Below are 22,019 nucleotides of genomic sequence, written 5' to 3' on the forward strand. Positions count from 1 at the left end.
TTACAACTTCGTGGTTTTGGACTATTCATAGTACAGAAAGACATTCAAAATTATGACGCACATTTTGTATGTTGGGGAAACAATTGTTTGCGCAACAAAGCAGTTAGATACATAGGCCTATTCTAAGTTTTTCATTCTGATGTTATCCAATAGCATTCAATTGTCCTCTGTATTTTTAGAGGACATAAAATGGCATAAATAATGTATATATTATTGTCAGCCCAGTTGACCCGGCCAATGTCCGAAATTCGGGCTTTAGCCGGACCCTATATAACGATCCGTATGGTTCGGGGGTCATCGCCGCGTTGGCGTATTTTTTGTGCGATAATTATGGCCATTTACAATTATCTGTAACTAACCATAATTATTATGGTCAGCAATGGCAAACCTAACGATCAAAGAATCTGAATATCGATATCTTAGTGATCAATGTATAGGGATCGACATATAGGGGCTGGCGAAAGACCGAATTTCGGACATTGGCCTGGTCAACTACACGAAGTGGCCAACTTCGGGCTTTGGCAGTAGCATATACAAAGCTCTGCGAAGAGCTAGAAATACAAGTGCTTAATTTTTCAAAAAATGTAGAATAGACAGAAACCTTCTGGTTTGCCTCGACTACATTGGAACCTTTGTAATTTACCAATTTGTTTTGAGTTTGTAAAGTCCTCGGCAGATGGCGCCACATTGTTAATTCTCATGTTTGTCGACTGATCTAATGTATATATGAGCTGACATCATCATCATCATCATCGTGCCCCCCCCCCCAGCAATAATGACCTTGTCCCCCCCAGACTTCCAAGTCAATACCGCCTATGGGGAGGGGGGGGGGTGTTCTGCCCCTAATAGTTTTTTATTAATTTGTTGAGTGGGAGCCCTGGGCAATGTCTTACAAAAAATAAGATCAGTTTTTGGCCGCATGCTTGAAAAACTTTCTTTTCCAATATCATTTTATTCCCAAAATATCTTTCGGTATTACTGTTCGGGAATCACTTGCTCCGAGGCATTTCCAAACTACGTCACCTCATTGACGATTCACTGTTCTAAGAGGATTGTAGTTTTTATTTAGCCCTCATCTCCAAGATCTTTTCCCATGGCCTTGCAATATATTTCATTCAAATCTATGCTTTATTATGGAACACATCCTTTGGAAATCTGGAGAACCGTTTGCAATGGTCTGCAAACCATCGATGCACTTGAGTTCCCCAGGTTATGCGTCTGCGGGCAGGACCGTCTTGAAGAGTATCAAGGGGTCCCCGGCCAAGTGGTTTTTCGGAGGCTCTACCTGGTAATTCCTAGAAAATTTCAACCGGATCTCATTTTTGTGAGACCCCTCTTCTCTTGAGGCGCCCATGCGTTAAGACGGCACTGTCTGCGGGTCCATGTGTTTTAAGATGGCTTGAAAAAAATCTTTGCATCAGTTAAGCACCGCAAACCAATAACTTAGTCAACTTAGTCAGCAAATTAATCGGAAAAATACATTGTTATTTTCAGTGAGACGTACAAACTTAACTCTGAGAATAATTCACGTCACCCACCACTGCTGAAATTATTAGCACAAATACAAATGCAAATATTAATAATGAAAAAATAACCCCATGAGGATGTTAACATCAATATCGACGCGGTCACAGATATTGATTTATCTATGCGATGCAATTGATCATCACTGCCATCAAATTATTTACTGCATGAACATGAAATGCCATCAACCACACGATCATTCTCACGTTATTCAACACTTCTCTGGCTGATCATCCCTTCGACGATGTCGCAAATCAAAGCTGGCCGTGTTTCGAAAATGGAACGTTGACTTTGGAAATTCTCTTTCGAAATATTCTTAGAGAAGTATTCAAGGGCATGGCTGCGCAGTTTCTCAGCGTTGTGGATGTCAGCACTCACGAGGATTTGGCAAACGTTTTCCTTATTGAGAAATGGCTTCAGATAATTGTAGCAGTACGATTTCAGATCACTCACCTCATACTTGTCACTGGCCCGTAACAGTTCCAGGGCGAGATCGAAACTCATTTCGCTCACACTCCCGGAGTAGATGTATTCCAAGAACGACTCCATTGTGTCTTTTTCGAAGTCGTTCACTTCCACGCGGGGAGTCGTTTTTTCTATTGTGTCATGTTCGAACATGGCCGAAAACACTTTCGAACGCGCACAGAGTACAGCCGAATGCACAGGTATGTCCTCTTGTCCCACGGAAAGCACAAGATCTGTATTTTTTTTGCTAATCCACATCTTCTTGAAGTCGTCAGTCACCTTCATCATTGGAATTATTTCCGCACAGTGGTAAAAGATCTCGCAATCTTTGTCGCGGCCTACGCAATAAGTTGCATCCAGAGTGACTACCAAAGTATCGTTAATCAAGTTACGCTTCAAAATGTCTGCTTTGATAGTTTCATTATAACCACGTCCTCCAGTCGTGATTGTCCTCCAATCGTTATATTCCTCATCAAATAAAACCTTATAATCAGTATTAAGGAATGAAAGACGGTATTTGCATTTACTCACAGATAAATCACATACAAAGACAAAACAAGAAACGTATCCTTTATAAGCTTCGTTGTTTCCTCCAGGATATACTTTTAAAAACCATTCCGGGCCATTCTCCTCCGGCTTAAACACTTCGCTCTGGTGACCTTTTCCAACCCCCGAGTCAAGCGAACTGAAACACGGAATTGTCCACGTGCATTTGAAGTTAAACTGAACGCCTCCGACTACTGTCAACTTTGAAGCCATTGTGACAGGTTTGATCAAAAACTTTAGAAATGTTCACACAATCTACAGAGCAGCTTGGATCTATAGTAAAGTTCTTCAGCCGCACGTGTCAACTACATTCGTTAGCTGAAGCAGTTTTTCATCCGCCAAGCAACGAATGGAAGCCTCTTGCAGACTTCGTTTTTGATGTCAATATCGCCAATTTCGCCAACAGATGCTCTCTGTCTGTATCATTCCGATTTATTGAAGGTCACCACTTCAGTTTTTTTTTCTTTCAGAAAAGTATACGCAGGGAGAAAACGTGAGAAGAAAAAAAAACCAACGGAAACATTAACAACAAATGCGATGCCGGGAAAGAAGATCAGAGAAAAGGCCTCTCACGTGTATAGCCAACACCCCCTATAGATAAGATCTTATCTATAGGGGGTGTTGGTATAGCCAGTGTCGATATTTTCTTTTTTTCTTTGTGCGGATGACGTGGTAGCTAGAAACCACTTTCAAGTAAGGCGCTTGATAAGGAGCGATAAGGAGCCTATTATATGACTTGAAAGTGCTTTTAACTTTACTCTAGTTAAGGCGACATAGGCTAACCATATTTCCTTGAAAGAAATACGGGAAATTGGGATTCCAAACACGGGACACCGCCAATTATCGCCAAAAATGACGCCACAAGTAAACAAAGTTGCCAAATATTGGAGAAATTACGTAAAAATCAAAATGGCGGGAAATAAAGCATTGCTGCCGATTGCAGTGAATTTGAATGAATTCCACGAAATAAAACGTTCACCAACACAAATGTGAGAGATTAATATTTTTATTTATAATTGTAATTGGCCGCTGTGGTGGTCGAGTGGTTATAGTGCCGGACTCGTGATCCGGGTTCGAACCCCACAGTGGTGGTCGGCTGAAGTTGGTTTTCTGTGGTTCCCAACTTCAAGGCGCAAATGCGAGCCGATCTCCCCGTTAAAAAGTCTCGCCACAGAGAGCAACAGTCCTACAACGGTAAATCATTCAACCATAACACTTCACTCATAGTTAGTAAAACTGGGGGCAGATGACAGCACTACACATAACAAGCATTACACAGAAACAAACTATACGTCAGGTTGCACTACACGTACACGCACATTCCCGCATTTACCGATTCGTTGGGGGGGTTCCGCGTGGGGTGTAGCAGTAGTAGGTAGGGGCTCGGGGGATCCATGATGTTCTTAAGTCAGCCACCTCGTTGGGCAATTTGCCTGTTGTGGCGTTGTATTTGTATTTGTAATTATCATAATATAATTTATGAGTGGGAAAATAATTTCATTCTTTGATTCAATATAAAGAATAAAAATTCAAGTAAGCTTCGTGTGAAAAACGGGAAAAACCGGGACACTTTCGTTAAAAAGTTGGGACGGTCAAAAAACAGAAAAAATCGGGACTGTCCCGGGAAATACGGGACGTATGGTCACCCTAGGGCGACTTGAATATTGACCCTTACCCTTATTATAGTGGCTAAACTTTCAAGAACACACTTGAAACTGGCCGGATTACACCATATAAGTTTGATAAAAGCCGTTTTATAAAACGGCACTGCTTTAACAAAACACTGCTTAAAACTTTCATTATTACACATACAAAAGTTTTGTAAAAGCTCTTTGATAAAACTTGAAAAATACAACCGATAAGCGTATACGAATGTAAACAATAGGCTTATTTTGGTTGTTTTATCCAAGTTTTGTCAAACTTTTATAGTGTAATCCCAGCCTCAAGAAGATATGTTCTTCCTGTCTGATTAGGGTGGCCAGGTCTGATCCGGGTTTCCGAGACGGTCCAGGTACTTCGCTATTTTTTGAACGCGGACAATCGCGTGACAAAAAATATTTTCCGTTAAATAGGGGTGACCATATCAGACTGTTTCTGTTTGAATTGTATTACACAGAATAAGAATAACAGAAATGGTTCTTTATTTGAATATGAATGAAATTCTGACAATATGGGATGCGTTTAAAATCATGGAAATGCACAATTGTTGCATAGATACGCAATTAAAATATTACAAAAGAAATATTATTCAAAGTTTTTGAAATGAATTTTCCCTATTGGGGGGGGGGGGGACAGGCTTGGAAATATCTTTACCTCCACAAAACCTAATATTATCAAGAATAGCGGTCTTCAACCCACGGCCTGCCAAGGCCTCCGCTCGCTGCTTGTGACGTCAGTAAGTAGTCCATTTTCCCTCAAAATATTCAGGGGGAAACAAATTCCCTGCTCGTGCCAGTATTATCGTTGTGAGGAAAAGAAATGATCTCGGGCTCAGAATGGTCGATTTCTATGCCCCACATCCAATCACTCTGCGGTGTTTGTGAGCCAATCGGGAAGATTCTACGCCAAAATAAGAAGAAACGAAATAGGTTGCTGTGCTTCAAAAATGTGGCAAACTTGCTAGGTAGTCTGAATGACGTTTATGGCAACCCGTGCGGAGGCCTTCTATCTCTAGAAGGTGCTGGTCAGACCCTCCTCACACGGGGATACTGAAGTCACATAGATATCAGAGGACTCGGTAATCCGCCGTGCATTTCTATAGCGTCCCTCAGATAAAGATATTGATGTATTAGCAACGGGCGTCACTCTGACGACTTGGCATGCTATTCGCTCGGAACTCCAGTGTGGTGATTGCCGAAGAGGCGGGAGAGAGATAGACTTGGAAATCTGGGGGGCACGGTCAGCATTTCTGGGGGGCACGATGGTGATGATGTATCTTCATCCCCCCCCCCCCCACTCCCGTATCTTCGCCCATGGAGAGATATATACTGACATAGTTACAATTTTTCGACCTCCATAGGGAAGAATCATTTCGGAATCATCATCCAATGAATAATTTTCCGGTGTCAAGTCAGCATCCGCTATTTATTTTCATATAGTCGGCTTTGAGAAAGAGTCATTGATGAGTTTCGCTTACTAATTAATAACAGGTGAAAGAAAAACAAGAGGAAACAGGTTTCGTCAACGCTATTTCAACTTCCGTCCATTGAATTTGTGTCGCGTGTTATCGAAAGTCCGTACAAACGAGAATATCCTTTCATCACCGTCTGCAATCGTTGAACGCAATTACTGTCTTCACGTTCGTCAATAGGTTCGGATAATCGCACACACACGGTAAGTGATTATCTTCCGTACCCAATGGGTATAAACCAGATATTTTTCAAAATGAACATGATAAACATGCTTGTTTGTTTTTCATGTTCATGTGAATTAGAGATACGTAAATTTCGCACCAAAAAAATAAAATTGTAATCACCCTGTAATAAAATAATCGTAGCAAAACAAGTTAAAAACTTTCACTCACAGAAAAAATGTTTTGATCACGAAAAACTCACCCACATAAAAGAAAACACACACACACACACACACATCAAAACTCCGCATTCACCCGCAAAAACGTTTCTCACATCAAAACTTTATCATTCACTGACGCGTATTTACGGCTTTGCCGCCCTTCTCTCGTTCTAGTTTAATTTTCTTGATTACTTATTCCACGGATTCGCCTCTCTGTGCTATAACTCGCTTTGCCCTCCCCCCCGCCAGTAAATACGCCTGTGTCCTCAATCTAAGTCCTTCTTTTGGTCACTCACATGTTTGTATATGCTTATTCACATGCTTGCGTACTCTTTTAGTCACTCACATGTTTGCGTACTCTTTTGATCACTAACATGTTTGCGTACTCTTTTGGCCATTCACATGCTTATACTGTTTTGGTAGCTCACACGTATGCGTACTCTTTTTGCCATTCACATGCTTGTACTCATTTTGCCATTCACATGCTTGTACTCTTTTTGCCATTCACATGCTTGTACTCTTTTTGCCATTCACATGCTTGTACTCTTTTTGCCATTCACATGCTTGTACTCTTTTTGCCATTCACATGCTTGTACTCTTTTTGCCATTCACATGCTTGTACTCTTTTTGCCATTCACATGCTTGTACTCTTTTTGCCATTCACATGCTTGTACTCTTTTGCTCACTGACATATTTGCGTACTTGTATTCACATTCACATGCTTGCGTACTCTTTTGGTCAAATACATGCTTGCATACTCTTTTGGTCAATCACATGCTTGCGTGCTCTTTTGGTCGCTCACATGCTTGCATACTCTTTTGGTTATTCACATGCTTGCGTCCGCTCTCTGCGCAGAGGCGGATTCGTGGTTTTAAAAATTTGTCCCCTTTCCCCATTATAAACTAATTTTCTAAGCCCCTCATTCTTAGATTTGCCGCCCCTCCGAAATTGCCGCCATGGGCTATATGTATATATACGATATTTCTATCGTAAAAAATTTTGATTTGAAAAGCAATTCTGTGGATGATTGCATTCGCAAGAAAATTTCAAAAATTTATATATCATTTATTCATCACAGCAGAAATAATCCAAAAAAAAAAAAAAAAAAATTTCGATTCATTTGCAAAAATATTATTTAAATGAAAAGTTTTTCTTCGCTTCCAAAAAAAATTGAAATGATAAATTTTGCATTCATCTAACACATAGGGGGGGGGGGCCTCCCTAGAGACGATCAAAAATTTATTATTTTAAAGCAAAAAATATATATTTTTTTAATTGAAATTTTGGGAAGGAAATACCTCTATATATCTTATTGTAATCAATTTTTCTGTCACTTTCAATGCTATTTGAAGAACTCAAAATTTCTTTTCGAGAAATTCATTCCGACCCACCCTCTAAGACATATATGATAAACCCTTGGTCCTCGGACCCAATGCGGCCCTGTGGGGTTATCTGATGTGCCCTGTCCCCTGATGTTGTAAAAATGAACTAAGCGGCACAATCCACATAGATCGCTTAAGCGAACCGCATTCCAAAGCATTTAAGCGGCCCGTGGCACATTCACAGATCACTTGAGTGATCCGTGACACAGTTTCAGAACACTTAAGCGATCCGTGGCACATTTAGAGATCCCTTGAGTCACATGTGGCACAGTTTTAGAGCACTTAAGCGGTACCCAGTGTGGTTCTACATCTCACTCAAGTTACCCGCGGCCCATTCCCAGATTACTTATGTGATCCGCGGCATAATTACGGATCGGAACACTTGAGAGATGCGTGGCACAGTTCCATAGCACTTAAGCGGCCCAGATGCAATTCCAGATTACTTGGATCCTCGAAACATTTAGAGATCACTAAAATAGTACTGTAGGGGACTTATCAATTGGGAGAATGTTACTTCAGGGGCCCACAAACAAGCGAAAGGTTTTTCCCATTTTTGACGCACCGAGTAAGATGCCATTAAGAATATTTTTCATAAAGGGTGGTTGATGACGTAAGCACCATCCAACCCCCCCCCCCTTGTCATCAAAAGTCAACAAATTCAGAACCCCCTCCTCTCCCATCGATGCTGACGTAATACTTGAATGACCACTTACAGGACACCCTGCATAATTATATATAAATATATTAATTTATAGATCTGACTTTCAAGTCATCCGTCATCCAATTCTATGAACATTTGGCACTCGAACCCCAGAACACACATGGTCACGAGTTGAAGTATTTTAACAGTGACTGTATTTCCTTCGTATTGTTCCGGATAATGTCTCACAAGTCCTTGAAATTAGCTGAGGACGAAACAATTTGCAGGACGTCACAGATTTATTCACACAGAACAGCTGTTTTACATGTATTTACACACAGCGATTTCAACGAAGTAAAGTTCTCGCATCGAGGATAAAGTATAACGACACCGACGACCCCTCTCTGACCGTGGCATCGTTTTATTAGGCACGCGGAATTTTCGAGGAAAAATAAACTTCCAGAGAATTCTATATTTACTAGTTCATGGTACCGAGTTGGTGGCGCCACTTTCCGGTCGAAGAAGCCTTTCAAATGTTCCAGACCAATCGCGCGATTTCTTTTCTTCTTCCTCATGGCTTTGTTAAATTGAGGGGTCTTCAACAAATTGCGCAAAACATAGTTTTCGTATCATATAATGTAGAACAGGGGTTCTTAAGGCCTGGTCGCACGCTTTAAATGATTTAGTACTCCGCTAAGTTTTAAGGTGTCAAGTTCTCATAAAAGTGTCCACGCGTTAAGAGGATGCTCATTGGTTAATTCTTATAGAAGACCCACTGGCGCATGCGCATAGTTCTACTTAACCGAAAAAAGAATCGGGTTTTCAAGTAACTTGTATAACTTGTAAACCTCCCAACATCTGCATACATTTTAAAGTACTTGACAATTTAAAATTTAGTTTGATCATTTTTGTCGCACCCCGGTCATTACGGTCATTATCACGAGGGCTAATTAGACCGAGACCTACAATTTATTGCCGATTCCGAACACGGCAGCCTTTTCATTCTCACAGAGAGGTTGATGTATTCGTTCATCACGTGTAAACGGGATTTTAAGTTTTTGCTCTCCACTGAAACTTTGTACCAGTAATAAGACGAAGGTGGGGGGACTCTGTTTGCCAATAGAATGAAAGCCACTGACCCCTTCACAAAATAATATTATCGACAAAATAATGTGAAAATGATAGGCAGTTGTTATTTCATTCAAGTTCACGGACTCCCTGAAACCTCTTCAAGGACCCCTGGTTAAGAACCATTGTAAGTAGAGGAATTCTGAATTTATTAATTTTAAAGAGAGTTCAATGCCAGCCGAAATTATCTGGTGAGGAGAATATCTGAATAAAGAATTTTTGTTTTGTTTTTTCGTAGGCACTCAAGACTAGCCACAGATTATATACAAGGGGAATGACAAAGAAATTCATAAGCCCAACAATCCTTGTTAACCCCTTTACGATCAGGGACGCAATACTGCGTCCAAACACCCGTGGAATAAATTTAATCCAGCTGACTGTTTCTTCAACCCCTTTTTTTCTCATCGCGAAGGTTTATAGTAACTCTGTGAAACAAAGTTGTGTGCTTGCGTGCGTGCTTCCCCCTCTCTGTTCTCCCACCACCGTCGTGGTATCTCAACGAGATAATAATCAACTGAGATAACGATATTGGTGGTTCTCCTCAGCCCCCCTCCCCCCCCCACACAAACACATATAACTATCTTAATCCTCCTATAATATACTGTACATAGAAAGGAGAAAGGGAACAAGTAAAAAACTACAAAACAAGTTTGTAGGTGAGGGCGAGAAAGCAAGGAACTGTACAAATTATCTCTTATTTAATTATCTCTGCACTGTTCCTCCATCCTTGTTTATTTTTCTTCCCTTTTTTCTAACGTGGGACAAGGCTAGCACATTTATCGCCAACACGATCATTCAAATTTATCGCCAACCGCTTGTACGCGGAGGGGGTTGGTAGCCAGGTTATAGTTTTGATCTCATGTTTATTTATTTCATTTTTTTCTCCAGACAGATGATGGTTTGCTCCTGGATCTTCCTGAGTGAGATTTTGCTCGCGGTTGGAACTTCACTGGCTGCGATCACGCCTCGACTTGTGACGATCTCGACGATCGAAGACGATTATTTCACAGCGGCAGTTTATGAGCACGTCAGACTTGGCAATTGGACCACCGAGACTCCGGCAGAGATTGTAGCCAAGAATCTAGATTATTACAGCAGAGCTGCCGAGGTCGCTAGCTCCAAGGTATACATAACACCCCTAACTATCTATTCCAGGGGTGGCCAACCTTATTCCGCGCCGTGCCACAATGAAGCCCATTTTCACGTCACCTGCAACTCCTCGAAATTTCAACTTGCATAGCATACGTCGAGATTTTACGTGAAGCGACCCTCTTTTCTAACATAATTCCGACAATTCAGTCATTAGTTTTCGAGACAATTCTCTTCTCGTCACTTCTTTTGTGAGTCGGATTTGAACCGCAGATGAGTTTGTCACAATGTAATTCGTGTAGAGCAGTGCTTCCCAAAGTGGAAAATATTGTTCTCTGGGGGCGATGGAAAGGTCCGGGGGGGGGGGGAATAGAAGCTACGGGTTTACTTGGGGGGGGGGGGAGGTGATGAGAGAAAAAAAAAATTCTGAAGAAAGGGGCGATGGGACCAAAAGTTTGAGAAACTATGGTGTAAAGTGTGATAAAAGTGCATCTCAATCAACGTACGCATTAGGCATCGGTGCCTCAACCTGAAGGGCTCAGCTAGATTGCTTACTCCGCCCTTCCCTACTATAAATAACTTTATATAAGGTTGAAACTGCCATGAGAATTGATGAATATATAATACAATGCATCCCCCCCCCCTATAGAGGTCCTTGAACCTCATCGTACATATGGGATGTCCAGAAAAACCCTGGCGTTCAAACTACCCCCCCCCCCCCGAAAATAAACGATTCCCGACGGTGGCGTCTCTGGTCGGATGAAAAACGAAACAAAAACGCGTAATGATTGATAAGAACATATACTGTATATATCATAACAAATGTAGGTTTCTTAGCCCGTAAAGCCCCCAAACTTCTGGGGAGCAGGGCTTGCTCCTCATAAATTTGAGTCCTGGTCAAATGCGAAATTTTCTGGCATCTTATGTGTTAGTCTTCTTTGAAGGAGAGGCGTACGCTGTGGGGGAAGGGGGTCATGCGGCCTGTGCCTAAAATAAAAATAAAAAAGAAGCCGATTTTTCGGACCCTGGGCACGTACCCCGTGCACCAATGCGAGAAACGGGCTCTGGTTGCGAGAAAACGGTATCTTTTATAATAGTTACTGATTGCCTGTTCCCCAATCAAAGGTATGCGAGAATGTAATTCGGAATCGTTTGATGGTGCAACCAGGCAAAAAGGTTAAGAACTACTGGTCAAGGACTGTTATTGATCATAATAAAAACATGTAACTATTTAAGCGGCAATGACGAGACATTTCGCCTCCGTAAAGACCTCTTATTTTAGCATTGGCAAGCCTGGATATTTTGTAGAAATGATTTCTCAATGGAAAACTTCCCCCTGTACTCTTTCTGAAGAATCCGTGAAAGATTATTATTGGTTGGCCACCCCGTGATCTATTCAAATTGCTCTCAATTGCGAAATCGCACATTCACTATAGGAGGAGGAGAGTGAAAAAAGTGAATTCTTGATGCATGTTTTGATTAATATTTGATGATCTCTTTGTAGGAGGCTGATCTTATTGTGTTCCCAGAATACGGAATTTATCCACCGATGGGTGAACGCGAGAAGGTGAGACCCTTCCTCGAGACGATACCGGATCCTAAACAGGGGAGATGGAATCCTTGCAGAGAAACCAAAAAATTTCCACGGCAACTCATCCTGCGCAGACTCAGCTGCATGGCGAGAAAGAACCAGATTGTGGTCGTTTCTGCCGTGGGCGACATACAGCCTTGTACGAAAAAACAGCACAGCAAGTGTCCGGACGACGGTCTCTGGCACCATAACGCAAACGTGGCCTTCGACCGAGACGGGACGTTGATCGCCGTCTACAGAAAAGAACGCCTCTTCTTCGAGAAGGGTAAGGACCTCCCAACGACTGTCCAAGACCCAACTTTCACCACTGACTTCGGCACGTTCGCCATGTTCATCTCCTTCGACAGTTTTTTCGAACGTATGGCCAAGTTCGGTCGCAACGGGAGCATCGACGCCGTGATCTTGACTGCTATGTGGGTGGACAGTCGTCCATTGATGACTTCCATTCAACACTGGTCGTCCTGGGCTCACGGCAACGATGCCAATCACATAGTAACGAGTGTGCACCTTCCAGGTTTCCTATCCTTGGGGAGTGGAATATTCGCGGGACGAATGGGACCACTGAAATACACTTATAATCCAGACGGGTTATCGAAGTTGGTCATATCGAGAGTGCCTAAAAATAGGCACCAGAAGCATCCACCCGATAATAACATGGAGAGTATCACCGTTATAACAGGAAACGGATCCAGACCGTACGATGTTGACGTCGATGATGAAGCCAAAAATATTCCCGACACATGTTATTACAAAATCCTAGACAAACCGGTCGTGGAGAAAGATTACAGGTGCGTCAAGGAACCGATGGCGAACTACACGTTACAGAAACTGACCGGGACGGAAGGGACCGTCGAAGCCTGCAATAACGGCCTGTGCTGTACCGTGACGTACGAAGCGGATTCGATAAACGAAACCTTATACCTGGGGGTGTTCAACGGCACCCACAACTCATTCGACCGATACTATTGGTGCGAAGAGAAATGCTTCGTCGTTCGGTGCAATCGTTTCAACGGCTCCGAATGCAACGCATTCCCGTCGCATTCCGAGACCGTCTTCAGGAAGCTCGAACTGAAATCCAACTTCACGACGAGCTTCGTTTATCCGTCCGTTGTGGAACGTGGATATCGGTTGTCACCCGTCGATGAATGGAGTTTCAGCGTCGAGGATAATACCGACGGAAGCTATTTCGGACGACTGGTCTACGAAAGTGTCAGTGACAAGCCCATGCTCGCTGCCTCTATGAACGCGAGATGTTACGAACGAGATCCACCATACGTTAGATAATACGTTCGAGATGATACTATTAGGCAATAATAAAGATTCATACACATTGAAGCTTTTCATCATCATTGTATACGTTCAAGCATTCATTTTCCTGTCCGTCGTGGTCTAGGTTCTTAGAATAAACGTACGAGGACCCTAGTTAACTATTTCACGTACAAGCAAGATTTTGGCAACAAATTTGGATTATCCCTATTCGACAAATCGGTGATTAGTCTTGTAACCTTATACTAACCCAACCACACATTAGAAAAGGAAGGAAGAGGGGAATTAAAGAATATATAAAACGAAATAGTGTAATAGATAAGATAGATAAGAGCGGCTTTTTTTAGTCCCTTTCCACCATCACCCTACGTGTGCTCTTTCGCTCTTACATGTATATGGTAAAAAGATACATTATATGTGTGGAAAAAAATCGTTAACGTTGTGTATCAATAGGAAAGAAAAAGCAACTTTCGTAGATAGGGTTATAAAGTGGACAATATTGTCCCCTGGTGAGTGATGGTCCAGGGGGGTGATAGAAGCTACGGGTGTAACATAGGATTCTATAGGTTCGCTTGAGTTGGGGGGGGGGCGATGAGAGAAAATAACTTCTGAAGAAGGGGGCGATGGAACAAAAAGTTTGGGAAACTATGCTATTAAAGCTTTGCGATGGTGAAGGGAGAGGAAAGAAAACACAGAGAGCTTTTATGAATTCATTCTACTGGCGTTTGGATGCATTATTATGTCCATGATCGTAAAGAGGTTAAGTAGGTAACAGTGGTGGTCGGTTGGAAGTTGAAATTTTTGTGTGTTTTCGGCTTCAAGGCGCAAATACGAGCCGGTATCCCGTATTACGGGGCAATTCTGTATTTTTAGTTGCTCCGAACTGTTTTATTCATTCAACGATGCTTACTTTTAAATTTGTTCACGTTGTTTTTTATTATGTATTTTCAACTAAAATCATGAATAAAACGATATTGTCATAACTTATGACAATTACAGGTTGTACATACAAATACATATTCATTTTACATATTTGTCAATTGTTCAACCATTTTTCCTCAATTTTTCAGCCATTTTCACAATGTGGAATTTTATCGACTTATTTCATCGTTTTTGATGACAATTGGCGACGTCCCGTATTTTATTGCATTTAAGATCCCAGTTCCCCCTATTTTTCCCAATGAAATATGGCCACCTAGTCACTTGAATGTTCTTTTTCGTCAAATAAATTTTTGTTTACCGCGATTTGTAGCAGCCCCCCCCCCTCCCCCCATCCTTTAAAGATTTTTGCAGTGATTAGCGAACTTGTAAATTGCATCTCTTTTGACGACAATTAGTGATATCCCGTACTTAGGATCACGATTTCCCGCATTTTCCTTGATGATGCTATGATGAACGTACATATGAAGGCACACAAAGTACAACTTTTATTTGAACCCACATGGGTATTATTACAATATCAATTACAACAAATGAGTACTTTTTCATTCAGTTAGAATCGAATTATTAAGTCTGTCCGTAAACAACCTTATGCTATCGTCGCGGACCAGAGGCGGTCCGCAGGTTAAGAAACGCTGTTATATATGATTCTTTCTCTCTTTCTTCTTCCCTCTCCACGTACAACCTGGTTCCGAGTAAGGCGTTACATAGCCTTCACATTACAAACTCGGAGACGCAATTTAAGCGTCTTTGTTGCATTCATCGTCGTTAGATTCCCCCCAAGTTTGACGTTCGTCTAGTGTGCGCAATGCTTAACTCACAATGAAAAATTCCGTGGGAGGGGGGTCAACAAACCACTCAAGGACAACGTATAGTTCATGTATGTAGATGAGTCTTTAGAAGTTACCCGGAAAAGTGTTTATGAAAGTCTCATTCAGTATTAGGAAAAATCACCAGGAACCATTGTGTTTCGTACCCTTCAACCCAAAATTTCATCCATCCATGTGATGATGATGATATAGACGTGCATCGCACGCATGAAAACACGCTCTTCATGGGAATTATAACTTATACTTATTGATACGTATAAAATTATCCGACAATCGGGGAAATGGACAAAATTCGGAAATGCACTACCTTAAAATAAAAATGGAACACCTTGAACGCTTTGCATCTTTCTCTCTTCCCCATACATGTCATTGAAAAATTTCAGATCGAAAACATCACTCTTTCAAGGTGTTGCATTTTCATTCTCCGGTTTTGTAGTATACAGTCAAACCTCGTTATTGCGTCACCCGGTTAACACGTCACTCCGCTTACTGGATCACTTTTTGGAAGTCCCAATTATCCTCAGGCAGGAATTGTCACAGCTATGGCTTACACCGTTTAACGAGTCACTCCACTTATCAAGTCATATTTTTGCTCTCCCAAGAGTGACTCATTAACGAGGTTTGACTGTATATCATCAGCGTGTGGGGGATTGCTCAGCGCAATATCCGAAATACATGCAACGAAATCGTGATAGAAATGTATACGAGTAAAGGTGCTGCCACCTAGCGTACCAAACAAAAGTACAAAATAGGTAAATATTTCTTAAATTATATGACTGATACTCACATGAATATAAACATATTAAGAGAAAGTTAGAGAAAAAAAATTAGTTAGGGAAATTATCAGTATTCGACATTCGAATTTAGTTTATGTTCGTATTCGTTAAAAGTAATTTCGCATGATGAAAAAAACAAAAAATAATAATTATTTAATTATTTCTTTACATACTTTAATTCTATACAATCCGAGCTTCAAATTTATAAGGGGTTCGGACAAACAAAGTGACTTGTGAGTTCCATCATCGATTAAAAACATGAAAGGACTTTCTATAAGAATCAAAATGCCATACGCAACTTCCTAATTCTGCACGTCCGAGACACAGTGAACTACGACCCTGGAGGACGAACCATCCATGAAAAACCCTGGTCTATTCTGAATATGACTTTGAGACCAATTAAAAATGTCTGCGGGCACAAAGAGGGAACACTTTTGACGTCGAAATCGTGAAATGTTAAGTCTCCATAGCCATCGAGAGAACTACAGCAAAACCCCTCTTATAACGGACACCCCCTTCATATGCGGTCACAGCTCTTTTACGGCCAAATAATATTTCCCCCTTGTACAACAAAAGTATGTATTTCAAATCCCACATTAATGGTCACCCCCCTTTTTTACGGACGAATTTCTTTGTCCCGCAAAAGAGGATTTACTGTATAATATTGATTAGGACGATTTGTGGCTCAAGGACATTAATCTTTTAGACTTTAAACACGACTATAAAACCTGCTTCAACCTTTCTTATACGCATACAACGCGCATGCACAACACATCTGTCTTTCCCCATTTTCACAAGCTCTAACGAACAAATCGTCAGATAACACCTTTTTAAGGCAGAAAACGACATAAACGTCAAATTACGGTACTCACGCAAAATTTGAGAAACATTTTGAGAATATATACCGTAATAAAAGAGATGACATATACCATAATTATTGATGAAACGTTTGTCATGTCCAAAAAAAGCAGTGCAGTATTAACACAATAAAAAAAGTTGTTAGTAGAACCGAATCCAATTCACAACCACCGATTGATTGAAAGCCAAGAGATATTTCAATTCAAAATATATAATTGCTATATTTCGGCAATCAAAATACCACGAATCAATGAACGTTACCCGTCTAATTGAGATATTATGTATATATATATGCATTGCAAACATTCCCCCGATGGCGGAGGAAAAACCCTATAAAATAGGACCCGATATGCGAACATGTGGGAAATCCTAATGTCAAGGATTTCTAAGCAGACAGAGTCCACGAAATAGGTCATGTTTGTGGAGCGACACATTTTTTGATCAATTAAAGGTTCAGATCGCACTTTCTCTGTCTCTATTAAAACAAAATCGGGAATAACTCGATGGAATTTCCATCGGTTTTTTCCCAATGAAGTAATAAATATGGCAGTGGAAATGAATTATATTATTTAATTATGTTCTCGACCTCACTTTGGACGAATTGCATCAAGCTTCATTCAACATCGCTCATGCTTAAATCACTCGTACCGTCCATAATTTCCCCATCATTCATTTGAAAGAAGGTAATAAATGATATCGAACGAGTTGTCTCTTCTTGACGTTAAAAACCTTGAGAAATGAACACAAACGTAGAAATTTTTTTTGAATTAATTAGCTTCTGTTTTAATCTTGTTGCTCTCGTAGATACCAGTATGTTACGCGTGCTGTCTCCATCGCGTTTACAATACATTCTAATTGAAAATCTTCTCCATGGATAGAAAAAATGAGCTGTAAATAACAAGCTTCTCCCCCATCATTTCCAGCAGCTATCTGTATATTCAGTTTACCTCTCGTATCTGATCAGCACCTCATAGAAGGCCTCCGCAGTCTGCTTGTGACGTCGGTAAGCAGTCCATTCTCCCCTTAGAATATTCAGAGGAAAAAATTCCCTGCTCGTGCCAGTATCATCGTTGTGTGCCCGTGTGGCATGGTGGTAAGATGCTCGTCTACCATCGTGAAGGTTGTTGTCAGGGTCCCGGGTTCGAACCCAAGGGAGGAGGATATCGATAAGGTATTTTCCCTAACGAACTCGAGGCGACCACCGATAGACAGCGCCTTCACTTCCAACCCATCTCACTAATGGCAGTAAATTGCACTGTAGCGATATGGCCAGAGTTGGTGTTTGGTGAAGTAGTATCATCGTTGTAAAGAAAAGAAATGATCGGGCTCAGAATTGGCGATTTCTATGCCCCACATCCAATCACTATGCGGCGGTATTTGTGAGCCAGTGCCAAATAAGAAGAAACGAAATAGGATGCTGTGTTTCAAAATGTGGCAAACTTGCTAGGTAGTCTGAATGACGTTCATGGCAAACAGTGCAGAGGCCTTCTATCTCTAGGAGGTGCTGATCTGATTGATTAAGGTCAAACGGGGAAAATACTTGTAAATATTTTTAGAAAGTTCTTGTCTTTTACAATTTGTGTAGTTTTACTTTTGCATCAGACAAGATTCATCACCATAACGAATGGTTTCGCTGTCGTTAAGTCAGAGGTTCTTAACGTTTTCTAGCCCTGCTATCCAAAATAAACAAAAAGAAAAAAAATATCATGATCGTGACCCATTGTTGCCAGAGCCGTAACTAGGATTTTTGCCGCGCGGGAGAAACATAATTTTGCCGCCACAGCAACATTAAAATTCGATAATTCTATAACGGTGTTCTTTGTTGCAGCCTAAAGTTGCCGCCCAATAAATTTTCTCGCCTGGGGGCCTCCCACCCTTTGAAACCAAAAAAAAAAAAGTCGTGACCAATAGTTCTCACAAAAGAATCTCTGACTGCAATTGAATTTTTATGACCCCCATATCGGAAGCACATCCCAATCAGTTTTCGGGTCGTGACCCATCACTCTCTCATCCCACTCTCCGAGTGGATTTGTGCGATCCATCCCAAAAGCCCTTGAGAATCAAGTTTGTGTCTGGACCCATTGCTCAAGAATCCCTTTCTGTACGACCATTGACGTAAAGAAGGGGGGGGGGGGTTGAACCGAGATTATAGTGTTATTTTGCAGGGGAACCCCCCTCCCCCCACACTTTCAGAAAGAAACGGAACCCTCCCCCGTTAGAAAATCCTGCTATGCGTACGACACATTTTAGAAGTCCATGCGAATCAAGTTTAGGTCGTGATCCATAGCTCAAGAGTCACCAACTGTTAGGGGATTTGACTGACCCATCTCGGAAACCCCCCCCCCCCCTGTGACCTAAGTTTGGGTCGTAACTCGTAGATTAAGGACCCCTGCGTTAAGTGATCCTGCTAAATATGGGTGAATAATCATCTTCCAATGAGCGTTTTGAACCGAGAATGACATCTATCACGCATGCGCAAAGTCTGGCCTGCCAAATGGTTCCATCCTGCCCGCAATGGGTATTTCTTCAGATAGAAAAGTACATTCATACCACGATAAATACCCAGGCTGACCATATTTTGTTCATATAAGTATGGGGGAATCGGAATATGAGTCATCGTCAATTATTACCAAAAACATTCTCAAAAGCAAATGAAATTTCCAATTAGAGCCAAAAATTTTCAAAGGCAAAAATGAAGTTCTTAATCACAGAAAAAATATTCCTTAACCACGTCACGTACGAGCTTTTGACAACAAAATTAGAATCTTAAATTCGTGAAATTATTTCTATTTCACGAATGGGCGATAAATCTGGTAACCTTGTCCTAACCTAACAGCACGGTAGAAAAAGGAAGGGGGGAAAGGAAATCTTTCGCTAATTATGTGTGGTGCTTATTGCAATGCATCGCGTGCTTTATTGCGTGTAGTGCACTGCATGTTGTTGCGCATTGCTTATTGTGCCGAATTGCCGATAGTGGTGCATTGCGTATGGTGCTTTATTGCTTATTGTTGTGCACTGCATATAGTGGCACATTTCTTATTATGCTGTGTTGCTTATTTGGTGCACTGTGTATAGTAGTGTATTGCTTATAGTGATATATTGTTGGTATAGTGATATATATTAATGGCGCCACTTTGCGTATTATGCTGTATTGCTTATTGTGATGTACTGTATATACACTCATGTCCATAAATTAAGGATAATGCCAGCTCCGGCAAATAAAGGTTCAGAAACAAAACAAACGTTACCTAATCATAAAGACCATTTATTAAACAAAAGATAAAGAACAAAAACGATGGTGCATGTATGATACCATTCATAAAAACTACGATTTTTGCTCCCTGGAGCAATTGTAAAAAATATCTCCTTTACAAAAACTTTCTATTACATGGTTGGTATGATGGTTAATACATTGTATGTCTCCCATGCGATGAAATACAGTCCGTACAACGCCTAGGCATGCTGAGTATCAAATTATCGATCTGATCTTGGGGAAGATCACTCCACTCAGCAAGCAATGCTCTCCGAAGTTCCGGTACACATGTAGGAGGTGGTTGACGGGCTGCAACTCGTCGGCCAAGCATGTCCCACACATGCTCTATCGGATTCAAGTCAGGTGAGAATGCTGGCCATTCCATACGGGTTATATCCTCAGATTCAAGGCATTCGTTTACGATGTTTGCTCCATGAGGACGGGCGTTGTCATCCATAAACACAAATTCTGCGCCCATGGCACCCCTAAACAAACGTACATGTTGTTCCAGAATGATGTCATGATAAATTTGGGCTTTCATGGTTCCGGTTTGAACATGCAGATCTGTTCTGGAACCCAGTATAATTCCACCCCAAACGAGCAATGCTGCACCACCGTAACGGTGTCGTTCAATGATGTTGTCTTGGTGGTAATGGGTAATTGGCGTTCTCCATATGAAAGTCCGACATGAATCGGACTGAAAGCTAAACCTGGACTCGTCGGAAAACATCGCACAAGCCCACTGTGACGATGTCCACATTGCATGTTCTCTACTCCAAGCTAATCGCTGCCGACAGTGAGTTGCCGTGAGCGGAACACATCTGACAGGCCTGCGAACATATAGACCAATATCTCCCAAAGTTCTGTACACGGTTTGCCTTGAAACTGTGGTACCCGTGGCTGCAGATAGCTGACGAGACAGGTCGGATGCTGTGCTCCGTCTGCTTCTTTTGGCAGTTACTGCCAAATACCGGTCTTCATTCGGCGTTGTAACTCTGGGGCGACCTGTACTGTAACGTCTACTGACATTTCTGTTATCTTGGAATCGTTGCCAAAGCCTAGAGATGACACTTTGGGCAATTCCAAGTTCCTCGGATACTTCCATCTGAGTACGCCTACATTCCAGGCGGCCGATAATTCTACCACGTAAAAAATCACCCACATGCGTCCTCTGTGTCATAACTATTCGCTTATGGCACTGAGCGCCTTACAGAACTCTTGTGAACAATTTCACTTCTTTGCCACCATTCCTTTTATACCCTCCTCTTACACTCTCGTCATTGTGACGTACTATCGGCATCATCTGGTGGCTTCCCGAAATTTTCATATCATTCTTGCAGATGTATGTGACAATTCTACAGGTGAAATTTTTACTTTAGATTTCGATTTCCGTGTGATTCTGAATTATCCTTAATTTATGGACATGAGTGTGTATTGCTTATTGTGTTGTATTTCCGATGTGGGGCTTTGCGTTCTGTGCGGTATTTCTTATTGTGGTGCACTGTGTGTGTGTGTATGCGCGCATAGTAGTACCTTGACTATTATGCTGTATTGCCGACGATATATTGAGCATTGTGGTGCATTGAATGTTGTGACGTACCACATATATAATGGTGCATTCGCTATTGTTTTGTATTGCCGTTGGTAGTGCATTGCGTGTCATGTTGTTTTTCTTACCGCACACTGCATATAGTGTTGCATTAATTATTGTGCTGGTGGTGCATTGATTAATGGTGCATATTATTTTTAGTGGTGCATCCCGTATGTATTGTGCTGCATCAAGTTATTGTGGTACTTCGTTATATTATGCTGTATTGCTGATATCGAAGTTGGAGCGGGAACATGGCAATTGAATGAGTATTTTGCAGGAATCCGCATATCCTAATGAATATTTCGTTTGACGAAATAAAGAAGATATGACGAGTAGGTAGATTCATTGAAGGACATTAGGGAGGGGGACGCCCCTAATAGTTGAATGCCGAGGGAGTCGGAAGAAAGACCCCCCCCCCTTCCCAAAGTAATAAATAGAAACGAATCAAATGTCTGCAGTGGCACGTGCTCTTGACCTTTGGACGAAAATAAACGCAGAAACTCGTTCTCGTGTTTCGTTTTGTTTCTTTTCCTGCGATAAGTTGCCTGCGAAAGAGATGCAAGATTGAAATGATGAGATTGTGTAAAACGGGTTTCTTTTCCACGATTTGATCATCTATCGGTCCATT

At 41.4% G+C, this 22,019-nt stretch overlaps 2 protein-coding genes across 2 annotated transcripts; one reads left to right on the top strand and one right to left on the bottom strand.

Moving 5' to 3' along the window:
* Positions 1 to 932: 932 nt before the first annotated feature.
* LOC149084646 (TD and POZ domain-containing protein 1-like) lies at positions 933 to 2,850 on the bottom strand. The gene has a single exon (XM_089235517.1). It carries the CDS (start codon positions 2,746 to 2,748, stop codon positions 1,732 to 1,734), a length of 1,017 nt encoding a protein of 338 aa, XP_089091643.1. The 5' UTR covers positions 2,749 to 2,850; the 3' UTR covers positions 933 to 1,731.
* Positions 2,851 to 5,739: 2,889 nt separating this feature from the next.
* LOC149084647 (vascular non-inflammatory molecule 3-like) lies at positions 5,740 to 14,135 on the top strand. Its single transcript, XM_089235042.1, has 3 exons — positions 5,740 to 5,868; positions 10,087 to 10,321; positions 11,792 to 14,135. The coding sequence occupies exons 2-3, from the start codon at positions 10,091 to 10,093 to the stop codon at positions 13,160 to 13,162; spliced, it is 1,602 nt and encodes a 533-aa protein (XP_089091168.1). The 5' UTR covers positions 5,740 to 5,868; positions 10,087 to 10,090; the 3' UTR covers positions 13,163 to 14,135.
* Positions 14,136 to 22,019: the final 7,884 nt, after the last annotated feature.

The sequence above is a fragment of the Pholcus phalangioides genome, unplaced genomic scaffold (genome assembly GCF_987345545.1).
Source record: "Pholcus phalangioides strain wild (caught in Gottingen) unplaced genomic scaffold, Ppha-v1.0 ptg000008l_1, whole genome shotgun sequence".
NCBI classification, from domain to species: Eukaryota; Metazoa; Arthropoda; class Arachnida; order Araneae; family Pholcidae; genus Pholcus; species Pholcus phalangioides.

What these genes read in the sequence shown, in the direction of transcription:
- LOC149084646 (XM_089235517.1), bottom strand. Translation starts at nt 2,748, where the DNA reads ATGGCTTCAAAGTTGACAGTAGTCGGAGGCGTTCAGTTTAACTTCAAA.
- LOC149084647 (XM_089235042.1), top strand. Translation starts at nt 10,091, where the DNA reads ATGATGGTTTGCTCCTGGATCTTCCTGAGTGAGATTTTGCTCGCGGTT. An exon ending in CCGAGGTCGCTAGCTCCAAG is followed by an intron (nt 10,322 to 11,791) that starts GTATACATAACA and finishes ATCTCTTTGTAG; the next exon opens with GAGGCTGATCTTATTGTGTT.